Source organism: Danio aesculapii, chromosome 1, assembly GCF_903798145.1.
Source record: "Danio aesculapii chromosome 1, fDanAes4.1, whole genome shotgun sequence".
Taxonomy (NCBI): domain Eukaryota; kingdom Metazoa; phylum Chordata; class Actinopteri; order Cypriniformes; family Danionidae; genus Danio; species Danio aesculapii.
In genome coordinates this window covers 35,800,200-35,815,281 of record NC_079435.1, presented here as the reverse complement: position 1 = coordinate 35,815,281, position 15,082 = coordinate 35,800,200, and the positions used below count along the sequence as shown (strand labels likewise).

The window sequence follows — 15,082 nt, the reverse complement described above, 5'->3', positions numbered from 1 at the left end:
GACAGTCTACTAATACTCAAATGGACCATTAAATAAAGTGTTACCAATAATTATAATGTTATGTGATTGAACATAGTAATCTTACAGTTTTAACTACAACAGCAAAATCACATTCCAAGAATTATTATCAATTTGTAAATCTCAAAATCTGTTTAAGCTGTAGATAAATGCTTGCCTCCTTAGATGTCAACATAATCTTTTAGATGTTGTAAAGATTTTCAGGCCCGTAGCCAGCCTGGTGGAAGAGGTGGGTTTTTTTTCTCAAAAAGTGGATTTTCTGCAGTTATTCTCCTAATTTTCTGTTTAATTATGAGGTTTAAAGAATGCAATTTAGTGACGTTTTTAACAATATTATTTTTTCTGGACTAGCTTGTCAGATGGTCATCATACCACTTTTTGAGGTACCACAAAAATTTTCTAAAGATTTAGAATAAAGAAATATGAAAATAACACTTATATTTTGAAAAGACAATTTTATTCAAAGTAAAAACAAAATTTTAGGCCTTAAAAAAAGAAATGAAAGAAAAACTAAAGCAACACATCCCTTTACATGATCTTCCATTACAAAAACGATTTACAGAAGTAGTTGGCTCATTAGAAAAAATCCTTAATGTTTAGCCCTGTAGTCTAAATTTTCATTCATAATGCTCTTAAAAAGGGTCTTAAAAAGTCTTAAATTTGATTTGATAAATCTGCAGAAACCCTGTTATTAGATCATATGTCAATAGAAAAAAATAGGAATTTGTTAACGTTTTAAATTCTAAACAGTAGCCTAATGTAATTTTATTAAATATCAAATAACAAACTGGCCAGCACATTCGACTTTCCTCCGTCAGAATTTGGGACAACTAATTTGGCTCGGCATGACTTCAGAACAGGACCAACAACCAACACAAGATTCTGCTTGGACTTAAAGTCTTTTTTTCGATTGGTTATTTTCACAATTTATTATGACATGGCAGTAGGACAAATAGGTCAAATAAACTCATGTATGGGACAAATTCTTGACCTATGTCAGTGAGGGATGGGTCTTTCGAACCACCAGAACACCCCCTGGCTACGGGCCTGAAAATACATCCAAGATATGTTTGAGTGTCTGTGCAAACATACAAAAAATGTATGCCTGTTAAATCATCAATTAGCTTTTTTACATGAATAATAATAACTAATTAACAAAATGATGTTAAACACTAAATACATGTTTCAGGTGTATCATAGATTTTAGAAAAGCAACAGAGAGAAACAGAAAGAGTTCAGTGATGTAAAGTTTCAATTTGTAGTATTCAATTTTGTGAGTGTTGAGAAGATAAATATCAATGTTGATGTTGTATAAGTGTTGATTATGATTTTTTTTTGTCTCAGATCTTACATAATCAGTGACCTAAGTCACTGAGTGATTGCAGTGCACACAGCAAATGCTCAACATGTGATTTTCCTAATATCCTTTCTACAGATTAACTGGATCAAATTACACAGACTTTCACAGGCCACAATTAAAGGCGAAATAACTACAGCTTCAGAAGGCAGAGGAAACAAAACGATAATCACAAACATGGCTACTTGGTAAAGATGCAATGCGATTTCTAATAATTAGAAATGGCTTAAATGATCTCCCTTCCCCCTCCCCCACCTTTTATGTTTAACAGCACTATCAGAATGTCAAAATTATTAAAGAGATAAAATTAAAGTATTCACAGTATTTCGGTACACAAAAGCAGATTGCTAATTTAAATCATAATTTTAATGTTTAAAGATAACAAAATAATATTTATGTAGCAAAACACTAAGTAAAATACAAAAATAAATATATCAATAAATAAAAGTAAAGCAGGATTAAATGACCAACAGTAATACCCAATAATGCTAACCAATAGATTTTCCCTCATACAAGATATTTGGCAATTTTTGACATTTGCCAAACGAATAAAAATAAATATATTCATACAAATATAAGAATAAACTAGAAATCAAGAAATACTATATAAAGATCCTACCTATAGACTGAGGCACTGGCAAAATGACTTTGAAAACGTGCCTAAGAAATGTTCTGTTCTTTTTAATTATGTAATTTTTTAATTAATTAAAATATATCTGTTAATAAAGTGCAATAAAAACCCTTAATTCTAATACTACAGCTCTTGACTAAATTTAAAGGTCATGCATTTCTTTCTGAAAATAAATATTGAGTAGGTGGTTGAGTTTGTGTGCTCCTCCTCTCCTCTTTCACTTGGAGAAAACTAACAGTTGGAGGGGCATGGCTAAGCATATTTCACCCAAACGGTCAAACTGACATCATCAGATCAGGACTGTGATTCCAGTCATTCCTTTTTGTTTTAAACATATGAACATTTATATGTATTTATGTGTGTATTATATTATCTTTGCATTAAATTACAAAAAAACAAATTACCCCCTGTGCGATGCCTTTGAAATGAGTGTATGGCCAGAATAGTAAAGTCGTTATTAGTCTCACATTATTTTATTCCTTTTTTTAAAAGTCTTGGTAACACCATCATGCATTTTTTTAATTTTTTATTTTTATTTTAGCAAATAGGACTGTAAAAAAATATTTGTTGTACTCTCCCATTCATTGCGCTTTAAGTTTACCAAACTATGACTACTTCTACTTCTGAGAAAGTCGGAAATGTGATAACGGGCCCATTAAAGATTACTAAAACTAAACATTGCTTTATAGTGGATTAGCAAATGCATTTGCTATTTAAACAGCGTGGCGCAAAACATCAAAACTAGCAAAAAACAATTGCGTCGTGCCGCATTGCGCCAGGTGTATGATAGGGCCCTTAAGTGTTTAAACCTGTATAAGTCCAAAATTTTATTCTTAATGGTCTTAAAAAGTCTTGAACTTGATGAAACCTGCAGAAACCCAGTGCAGAGCACTAATAGAGCTATAAGGATTTTCAAGTTTTTTAATGCTTTTCGGAAACAGTCGGTAACATTTAGGTCAGTTCAATCATTTTTTGAAATTCAGCCCTGAATGTTTATGCAGAGTCTTTTTCATTCTGACAATCATTCTGACAAGATGTATAATTACGCCTAATATCTGCTTGAATATCCAATAATATACAAGCAGGTGCTCGCTTATCTTTCTATACTGTTGCATCACTTATACATGGCATGTTGGATACAATTTAGTCTTAGGCAAAATTTTTATTATATTATATTATTCAGTCACCTTTAAAAATCTGTTTAAATTAGATTGGAATTAGATAGAGAAGAGAGAAATTGTTGAGGTTGTAGAGAAGAGATAAATGACACTCCAACAACTATAGCAATGATTCAATTTTTCTCAGGTTTGCCTTACCTCATCTTTGCTCTCCTTAAATGAACCTCTGGATCTCCCAGTACGAGGATGTCCACTGCTTGTCTGGGTTCGAACTTCCTCCTGCTGGCCGAAAAGCTCCTCTACTGTCTTCACATCAATCTGATACTGCTGTTGTCTTACCGCTAGAGTCCAAATATTGGGTTTCCCTCTAACCTTCTCCTCTGGGATGGTTTTCCAGAAGAAGCTCCGGACCCGTCGTTTCTTGCGTGACGCATGTTGGCCAGGATTACCTGGGGCCTGGGGAGGTGGTGGAGGAGGTGGAGGTGGTGGTGGAGGTACTGCTGGAGGGCAGGAAGTGCTGTCACGTCCTTGGCTTGGGTCATTTGTTGAGGTTGTAGACAGTTTTAATGGCAGTGGATTTCGTAATGGTGTCGTACAGTCGTTTGCCGAATCCTCCGCAGCAGTGACACTGGCCATGACAAGCATTACATTAGCTATGACTCCAGTCCTGGAGGGCCAGGCTGTGTGGGGAAATGTTGCTTTTTTCCTTTTATAATATTAGCACAGTCTCTTCGCTGGATTCTAGGTGGTGTCTGATGGAGTGCTGAAGTCTATCTCACTCATGCTGATACAACTTTAAGCCGAGTAAAAAATGAGTCTTTCCACTAGAGGAATATGAGTTCATTCTTAATTAAAATTTAGTGCAAAGGCTGCTGAAGTGGTTCTTTTCATCAAACTGTCAACTGACTCATGACTCTGGCAATAATGAGGGACGATGGACACGGTGTTATGCAATCCCCTTTGGCCAGTGTCTTGACATTCTCACATGTTTTTTCTTCACTTCTTCTACCTCGTCCCTTAATGCAGAGCTGTTACCTCCAAGCTTCCGTCCCACTGCGGTGTGGTCAGAGGTCAAACCCTTGGAGCTGCAGGAAGGACAGAACACACAATCAAAATCAAAATGACTCGGGTGTAGTCAAGCGAACACACTTGGGACCTAAAAACAGGGGAAATGAGAAAGTACCAGACATCAAAAGAGATGTGGCTGTATGCTCAATGGAAAGCCCCCAGTAGGAAAACGCTGAATGCCATTGTTCAGCTTAAGTAAGTGGGGCCGGCCTGCTACGTGTAAAAATGATCTTGACAGATGACTCAAATGTTCACTAATGAAAACTCATACAATGAACATTCAACTGATTTGTCCATTCAATGGCAAAATAATTTGGCAGAAGTCATGATCAATTACCTTTACATAAAATTAATTATACTGTAGTTACATAACATGAGACTACAGTAGTTTGAAGGTATTTTTTAAAGGGTTTGACATGTTTTTGTGAATCACCAACTAAATAGTGTATCACTTGTATGAAATGAAGACTGAAATTATACTATATTAGTATACAAATGCTTTATGTGTGGTATGGGTCAACCCTCCTCTGTGTTTCATCATGTTCAAATTATTAACCTGCAGTGTTTTACTAAACATCAGACTAAATGATGCAAAAAAAAAATAAAATTAAAAAAGTAAACATATTTACATGTTTTACCAGCAGTTACAATAGGGGTATCAGTATCATTACTATTGATAAAGCAGAAGAGAAAGCCAGAGGAAAAAAAGACAAAAATTTGCGTAAACAATACAGCATCCCACGTTGATTGATCAAGGCCCTGTTTAAACTAATACAATTTAGTTTTAAAACAGCATTAAACAATAAAAAATGAGCCACGTCCACACTGGTGTTTAATCTAGCGTTTCTGAACAACTCTCCGTCCACACTACACTGCTGAAAACGCACATCACGTGACCATATGAGCTCCATGCAGTCAGCGGGTGCTTTGAGCACACCTCCCCAAGTGAAAGCGGCGCACATCGGACAGTTCATGAAGGATCTACCGCTGGATTTTATCTCACTATAGTTGTCAAACATATTTAATTCATCTTGTCTCTATCTGACAACACTTTGGTCTTTTGAATCTATTACTTGTTCTCAGGTCACGTGTTTTGGCTGAGTGCAAAGATAAGTTAATATATTAATTTATGCAACCACGTACACTGATTCTGCACATTTGCTCCGTTTTGATATAAATATGCATACAGTGAAGATGACTGTCATATAAATATGCAGCTACATGATGCCTCAACATTTTTGGTGTCTGTAAAGTTGTTAATATCAAAATGAAAATATGCAGTTCCTTATTTCATGTTTTCATTTATTTTCTTTTCGGCTTAGTCCCTTTATTACTCTGGGGTTGCCACAGCGGAATGAATCGCAAACTTATCCAGCATTTGTTTTATGCAGCGCATGCCCTTCCAGCTGCAACCCATCACTGGGAAACACATACACACTTATTTACACACACATACACTACGGACAATTTAGCCTACCCAATTCACCTGTACTACATGTCTTTGGACTGTGGGGGAAACCGGAGCACCCGGAGGAAAACCATGCGAATGCAGGGAGAACATGCAAACTCCACACAGAAACGCTAACTGACCCAGCCGAGGCTCAAACCAGCGACCTTTTGCTGTGAGGCGACAGCACTACCTACTGTGCCACTGCATCACCTCATGTTTTCATTTTTTTATTAAATTAGTGAAACAATGTAGTCAGGGTGATGTGAATGAGGTTGTACAGTACACTGTTCCCCAACGTGTCCTCGGGAGTGTGTGTTCCATATCAAACTTGTGAACTTACGGTATGGACTGAAGATGTAACCGTAGCAAAAATTAAACGTTTTAAAACTAAAGTGTATTCGTGTAAACAGGGCCTGAGAATGGAGCACCTAACTACACTGTGGTAAACCACAAAGGCAAGCCATATCATCCTGCAGTCCAAGACTGATTACTCACTGAAGCCAAGCAGGGCTGAGCCTGGTCAGTACCTGGATGGGGGACCACATGGGAAAGTTAGGTTGCTTTTGGAAGTGGTGTTAGTCAGGCCAGCAGGGGGAGCTCAACCTGTGGTCTGTGTGAGTCCTAATGCCCCAGTATAGTGAAGGGGATAGAATACTGTCACTGGGTGAAGTATTTTGGATGAGACGTTAAACCGAGGTCCTGACTCTCTGTGGTCATTAAAAAAAATCCCATGGCACTTCTCGTAAAGAGTAGGAGTGTAACCCCGGTGTCCTGGCCAAATTCCCTCTCAGCCCTTAACCATCATGGCCTCCCAATCATCCCCATCCACTGAATTTGCTCTATCACGGTCTCTCCACTGCACCTATAGCTGGTGTGTGGTGAGCGCACTGGTGCTGTTGTCCTGTGGCTGCTGTCGCAACATCCAAGTGAATGCTGCACACTGGTGGTGGTGTGGAGAGACCCCCCTCATGATTGTGGAGCGCTTTGGGTGTATGGCCACACATGATAATAAGATAAATGCGCTATATAAATACACATTACATTACACATTACAAGTTAACATAGTTAAAGAACTACTAGTCGCAGCTTCAGATATCATGCCCACGGACCACTGGCTGAACATCTGATGCATTAGCCACACTAAATGGAAAACACTTTGGGATTTTCAATGTTGTCATTTGATTGGCTAAATTCTGGATGATTTCTCTTTCTTTAATGGTTTGTCTTAAAAAATAAAGCTGTTGTTATGTCTTGGTTTTCAACTGGGACTATGAGCAATTATCGGGACCAACTAAACACTGATTTTCAAAAATATGTTAAAATTGTTTTCTTAGAAGAGTCAGCAATAAAAGAAATGATTTTTTAAAGCTTGTTTGATATGTGGTTATTATACAAACCTTACTGAACCTTTGCCAGTGCTTGTAAGGATTCCCTAGTGATCCCTAGAATGCCCCTGTCACTTTGACAATGGAAGAAAAGCTAAAGTGTACATTCTGGTCTGAACATCAACTTCACATTTTCACACCCCTAAACATGACACTAAATAAAACACTCTTTGAACAAACTGCCAAACTGTCCTTGGCCAACCGATTTGATGTCAAACATGCAAAGCAAAGTTTTTTTGTCCTCTTTTATATGGAATACTGTGAATATGCCACATGATAGCTTTTATGGAGTCCAGAACTTCTGGCATCAATCTTAATTTCTGGTGCGAGGCTTTAAAATGTGGCACAAAATGCATGGGATAGTTAAAGGGTGACCATTAACATCCATTCTACAAATCAACAAGTTCCATAGATTCAGCTAAAAATCTAATGTACATTTTACAATTAGTCATTTAGCAGACACTTTTGTCCAAAGTAACTTACTAATGAGGAGGCATTAATCAATTCAACATGAAGAGGCAATACATCTAAAAAGTGCTAGATGTTCTACCTTCATCCTCAATGGCAAGAAGATTATACATTACTTTGAGGGTAAATTATCTTCTTAAATGTGTAAACCTTGTTACTGCTTTTTTTGCTGATTCATGTTTAGTAAAATGGGGCGGCGAGGTGGCGCACTGGGTAGACTGTCGCCTAACAGCAAGAAGGTCGCTGGTTCGAGCCTCGGCTAGGTCAGTTCCATTGCTGTGTGGAGTTTGCACATTCTCCACATGTTTGCATGTCACCGTGCTCCTGTTTCCCCCACAAGTCCAATATCATGCACTATAGGTGAATTGGGTAAGCTAAATTGTCCATAGTGTATGTTTGGGAATGAGTGTGTATGGATGTTTCCCAGTGATGGGTTGCAGCTGGAAAGGCATCCGCTGGGTAAAACATATGCTGGATAAGTTAGCGATTCATTCTGCTGTGGCGACCCCTGATTAATAAAGGGACTAAGACGAAAACAAAATAAATGAATGTTCAATAAAACATTAAATTTACAACAATTATGTAGCATTACAATTATAGTTTACATGACAAATTTTTGCCTGTTTAGCTACTGAATACAGAATCACAAGAGTTTTCATACAGGTGATTCACTCGTGCCACATCTGTTATTTGAATATGCAAAGCAGCTGACATCAAATAGCCTTCAAAGTACTGTGAGGTTGTCAAGGAGACCAGCCAACAACCAATCTAGAGAAATGGCTGTTTCACAGAAAAATCTGCAAAGACATGCACAAAAAGCTCTGTAAAACAACAGATATTGTTTATTTTCTGTTATTTTAATGTATGCGAGTAGCCAGCAGAGTATCAGCTGCTCGTACAGCTCAGGTCTTGTCATGCAGATGTCTTTGTCACCCAGATATTGAAAGTGCAGAGAATGTCATGAGTGACACTGCAGTCTGCTGGGAAAAAATAAAGCAAAACGCCATATCAGGATGAACCATCTTATGTGGATTATGTTACCGTATAAATAGCCTGTATTTATCTGATAGACTGAGGGTCTCAAATGTTAGATTTTGTGGTAAAAACAAACTTGTAGTGGCATTGGTATGTGAGGTATCTTTAGGTATTAATGCTGAGGTTGATTAGGAGAAAAAGTCTCTGTTTGTATATGTAGTTTTTACTGACAAAGTTGATTGAAATGGATGAAAAGATGTTCTAGAAACATAAAGAAGACACCAAGCGCTGTAAACCAGAGCTCTTCATACTGCAACAGGGTCTCACTTGATCCTCTAGGTTTTTACTTATTAAACAACATTTGACGTCACAGGAAGACTCTGTTTCCGCACTGGTTCAGCTGAGTTAGGCGCAAGCTACTAAGTATAATTTATTCATGTGTAAAAGTAGATGTTTTTTTTTTCCTTTGAAGTCATCTTCAGAAGGATTATGCTGTATGATGTTCTAATATGACTTTAAAACTTATAGTACTGTATGTTGGTTGAAAACAGGCACTTTATATTGTATTTAATAATCAAATTATATTGATTACAATTTTAACCAATGATTTAGTGTTTATCATTACTTAATGCAGGCACTCTTGAAAATATAATTCGGTGTAATGATAGTTTGGTCACTTTATTTTGATGGTCCGTTTGTTGAATTTAAATTACATTGCATCTACATGCCATCTAATTCTCATTAGATTATAAGTAGACTGTTAGGTTGGGGTTAGGGTTGTGGGTTAGGGTTAGTGTTAGTTGACATGTACTTGAAAAGTTTCTTATAGTCAGTTAAATGTCTGTTGAAGGAGCAGCATCAACAGATATTGAGCAGACGGTCTACTAATACTCAAATGGACCATCAAAATAGTGTTAGCAAATGTTTATATACCAAACAAATCTCAGCCATATGTGCAGCTAAAGATCATTTGTTGACATTAAAAGATTCTACATAAGGATCACAGCATATATCAGTTTTAAGTTTTTAATCAATTAAATTATTAAATTATTAAATTGTTTAATAAAAAAAGAGTACTGTGCCTGTTATGGTAAATGGAACATTATTTCCCAAATTTGACATTTTATTCATAAATGTTATTTGAAGTACTAAAACAGACACTTGGGTTTAATGTGCAATGTATTTCTTTTAAATCCCCAAATTGAGAGTGTGTGTGCATGTGCGATTTTGTATTTAGATTCTAAATGTACATGTTCTGTGCTGCTAGAGAAGTGAGTAAAGGGTTAACACTCTGTAACAAATTCTCTCTCACCTCAGTGGTGTCTTTGCTGCAATGTCAGCAACAGCATACAGAAACACACCCAGATACACAGCACCAAATCTGTTCATGATTATAACCAACATCACATTTATAAAGATTTGGGAATGCTGAAAACCATTTGACTGCACATTATGACAACAATTGTTTTATGATAAATCAGACACAAAGGATTGTAAAGACCACAAGAAATTAATACTCTTAAAGAAATGACAAGAAATGAACACTGTTATTAATGGATGAAGAGAATTCTATACGAAATCAATGAGCAAAGGAATATTTCATCCAAATTTCGACATAGGAATTTCAAATGCTTGCTAGGCTTAGGACGTTATTGAATTTTCTTGTTGTAATTTAATTGCTGAAGCTTTTATTTCGGTATACGGTATTAAAACGGTATTTACTTATACTGCAAATATGTTTCGTTTAACAAGTATAATAACAAAAAATACTTACTGTATTGCTTTATTGTATACATGTTCAGAGAAAACAAACGTTTCAACCAAATTACATGTATATTGCGAAATAAGTCCAAAATAATTCTTAATAAATTCTCATTAGTAAACATTAGTTAATGGATTAAATTTAACAGTGAAAAATGCCAGATTTATTACTTGTTAACAGTTAAAAAAATACAACTGAATTTTATTAATTAATAACAGTAGAACATCATCGGTGGTCCAAAAATGGGCCTTTTATATGTATGTGTCAGTGTCCGTCAAATTTACACCTTATAAAATGCCTGTATTTATGTGCTGTTTGTGTTTTAATTTAGCTAGTCAATGCCTTTCACTCACTATATAAAATGTAAATAATATATGTAAAGATAGACATAATACAAAATTAAATTAATGAGGGAGAGTCTTATGGTGTAGAAATAAGTTGTGTCCAGGTCACTTCAGTATATGACGGCTCATTTGTCAGACTTCCAGAGCATCCAAGACTAACCGTAATCACATTTAGATGTTCCAAATTGATTGGTGTTCTCTTATTTTAAACTATAAATTGTAGGACTAAACAAATTAATAATCAATTAGTAAAAGTTGTGACCGTGAATTTGTCATCGTATCATACATCCTATGCTTTATGGTACATTAATATTGTTCATTATTGTCTATAGGCTATTTTAGTCATTTAAATGACATCTTAATATATGATTACAAACATTACATTATAATATAACACCACCCAAATATTTGTTTACTTATAATTCTCGCTGTCAGTGCAGACTTGTTTAGCTTAGCCTATTGTGTGTTCTGAAAGTCATTTAAATGTAGCCTGCATAAAGTTTTCTCTCCAGACATAACTTTTTTTTGTGTTAACAAAGTAGTACAATAGGGTGAAATATCTTTTTTAAAAAGAATTTGAGTGTGGGTAAAAACTTTTATTTTATAAGAGAACACTTGTAATTCAAGATTTTACTCCTAAAGATTATTAAATATGCTTATCACAGAAGCGCATCCCTTCTAGCTCGATGTACAATAAGCAATAATGTTTGTTCTCATGTGTTACGCAAACATTTTGTGCTTGGTTATAATGACTGTCCATATTCGCAAACTGTTCTCTCCCTTTGTCACACTCAACATAATGCATGTGACATCATTCCATATTGTTTTGCTTGCTGCCAATCCCCAATTTTACACATTAGTTTGGAGTGGCTGTCAAAAAATCCCTAGAGCTGTATTCATATTTCTATTGTGTATTATACTTGTATGCATAATAATGAATGCAGACAGCATAGAGACATATGTGCATGATAGAAAGCAGAGTACTTCATTTTATTTTGTTTCCAGCTAAGCCTCATTTTAATCTGAACTGGGCTTTTTAAGCTGAACTGTGATTTTAAAATCTACGCCATCACAAATCTGATTGCTGCAGACATTTTAAGTATACTTGATGGATTTTCAAGCACATTTGGGAAAAACAGGACAATGCTGATGTGTACACACCGTACCCAGACCAACAGACATCTGTTCACATACTTGGCAGTGTTAGCAAATTAATCCGACCTCCTTTTGAGAAAATCTCTTCCAGTTTGTTATTATTAGTCCCTTTGTTTCTAATAAATGCCAACAAAAAACTTGTGTTAAATGATTAAATCTAAATTTAAATAATAAATAAAAATAAATAAACAAAAAAACTTAGAATAATATCTATTCTATCATAGATATATCTACCATGTCTGTTTAAAAGGGGTATAACAGATCACGGTTGATCCATGATTTATACGATTCACAACCCACGGTTCGGAACACACATGGCCTGTGGATTAATAAATTTTTTTACTGGTAGATTAATCATAAATTTCTTACTATCACAGAGAGATTGCCTCTCGCGTCATTCAAATCACATGTATGAAAGCACTTAGGCTTTCCTGTAAAATATAATGATGACGGAAGAAGTTGTGGTAGGTTATTCGGGATGTGGTGGGTACTTGTTTAGCCTGCATTAATGCATTCAGTGTAAGCTGCATGATTAATGATTAAAAGATTGAGATCTAAATGCTCATGCAACAAATTATAAATTAAGATTTACATATGTTTAATAATCTTAAAAGATTTAGTCTTTAGTGTTTTGAGTTAGTTATGAAATTACAAAAGGTCAAATTGCATAGACGTACTGGGATAACAGTTCATAGATTAGATAAAACCAATGATGTTTATGGTAAAGTTTACTATCACCATCATATTCATTTAACTTGACATTTAAATTGAGGTCTCTAAAGTTGTAGGCAGCAATTACTTTATTTAACCAATCGGTGGCAACAACCAGCCATCAAAAATATGCCACTGAATAATTCTCTAAGTTTTATGAGTGAACTGAATCAATAAAATTATATATGGGTTGCACAAATTATAATGTTAGATGAATGCATTTAGCGTTATCAGCAACAGTAACAGTGAATTTTTCACACTACTGATTTTTTTTTTTTTACAATAACTTTTTATTCAGCTGATTATTTCTTCCTTTTATTTTTAATAAAATCACAGGTTCTAAATTCTGTTTGTGAAAACCAAAAGTGTCTTGCAATACAGTTTTTGTAATAACTGGAAATCAGATTACATTTGTCTCCTCCCTTCTTGGCTGATCCAAAAAAATGGTCCCATCCGTGGCCAAAAAAAATCATAATGTGATCCGAGCCGTGGGATTTGTGATTCGTTACACCACTACTGTTTAATCCACTATTGGTTGATTCAGTGAGTAAACAAACAACAAAATAAAAATTTTGCAACTGATTTTTTTTTTAGTGAAGACGTTAAACTAACAGTGATTCTTTAGATGACCTTTAGAGATGTCAGATGATACAAAATTGCACTCATATTCAGCTAACAATACAGCAGACTTAATTGTCATTCTGCGTACAAACATACAAAAAAAAAAGCTCCTCCCACACAAACACAGACAATAGTCCCATCTTCTACACTCTCACAAGTCTTCAGACAAAGTCTTGTCCTGTTACCTGATTCAAATGATACTGCAGTTTGAAAAGCTCTGCTCGTAGATTGATTTCCAATGCGTCTGGTAAATGAGGGCTGAGGCTATAACCCAAACACTGGATATCTAATACCTTCAGTGGAATATTTGGGTGCAATGAACAGCAACTAAACAAAGAACCTTTGAGGAAATGCACAGAGATTAAGAAATGCTTAATGCGATTCAAGTATTAATGTCTTAATGGTGCTTGTGCTTTGGATTCAGTGTTTGGTGCAAGCGTGTTTATGCAAGTTTGCCATATATCAAAGTCCAGCGGGTATTTAGAAAATTAAAATGCTTTCATAATCAAAAGACATATTGAGATAAATGATCTGAAAGAAACATTGAAAAAAGCCACTGGTTTTGTCTGAGACCTTGACAACAACATCAGCTATGCAAATCATCAGGTCAATGTTCTATCAATTATTAATTAAAAGGTGTCATAGAGTGCACTGATTCATAAATAGTTCTGATAACTGCATAGAAGGGCTGCACAATATAAGAAAAATCTAACATTGCGATATTTTTTATTTTGCGATATACATATATTGCTATATGAATACAATTTCACTAGATTAGTAGAACAACTATTTGGAAAGAATTTATAAAAATATAATAAACAATCTACAAGCATAGATAAATTCAATAAAGAAATTAAATAATCAGTATTTTATTGTTCATAAGGACTAACAGGTTGGTAAAAAGTAAAGCTGCTGTTAGTGGAGTTCGTTATTGATCGAGCAGATCCTCTGCTGAGATTTTGAGAGATTCAATGTATTATATTTCAGCTGATTCATTTAAGGCTGTGACTAAAGTCAGTTGTTGTTTTGTGTTTAGCTGCGGTGTCACAGGACTTTTCTCCCCATAGACTTCCAATCATACGCACACGAATGCGTCAGACCGGAAACGCATGTTCGTGTGTCAAGTTTCACAGTTCAATGCATTACAAAGCTTGGTGAACTCTGCAAAATCACCTCACTTGACTGTGCGAGACCAATCGAGGATCAAAACATGATCTCTCTTCAGAAATTTAAAACATGGACCAATCGCTTGCTTTTTTTAAATGTCTAATCATCTTGTTTAATCCCACCCGTTTTAGCAGCGCCGCCGTGCAACAGAATTTCGCATTCTCAAACTCTAGTTGTACTGCAGCTTTAGAGAAGGACCAAATACTATCTAGACTTGGTAAATTTTACTCAGAGGATTTTGCTGTGTACATCGGATATGGTTGCAGCTGGAAGTTAACGAGAATTATTTATATTATTTTTTAAATTTCCATCACAGTAACGTAAAAACAGTAGTTGTACCAAGTTTTATTTATGCTGCCTATTAAATTACCCAATAAATTGTAATTTTTAAAGCCTACCCCAAACCTAAACCCAAATGTCACAGTACTGTAAAAATATTAATTGTTGTCATACAACATATAAAATCATAAAAAATGCTGCTAAATTGATGTGCATATCGCACCTCCGGCCGGCCGCTTATCCGATCTAGACTTTACCGTAATAATTGAATAATCAAATGTAAAATAATACTTTGATTTATAAACAATTTAATTAAATTAAATTAGTTACAAATGGCACAATTTTTTTTATACCTGAATGCTTTTAAAATCTTCACACAGTGACAGGCCTCAAAAGCATTTGCAAAATGATTAAATTAAATCCAACATTGCATATACTCATGTGACTATTGCGAAAGATCGCATTGTGATATCAAAGCTGAAATTATATATTGCGCACCCCTACTGCATAGTATGTATGTGGCACAGTTAAGTGCAAAAATGATCCAGAAACACTTTTATATAATCATTTAGA

General features: G+C 35.2%; 1 protein-coding gene across 1 annotated transcript in view; it reads right to left on the bottom strand.

Moving 5' to 3' along the window:
- Positions 1-15,082, bottom strand: part of fhdc1 (FH2 domain containing 1) — a 44,040-nt gene that overhangs the window by 20,389 nt on the left and 8,569 nt on the right. The window contains exon 2 of the mRNA XM_056459510.1: positions 3,323-4,209. Coding sequence (XP_056315485.1) covers positions 3,323-3,769 — 447 coding nt within the window. The 5' untranslated portion in view covers positions 3,770-4,209. The remainder of the gene's footprint in view (positions 1-3,322; positions 4,210-15,082) is intronic.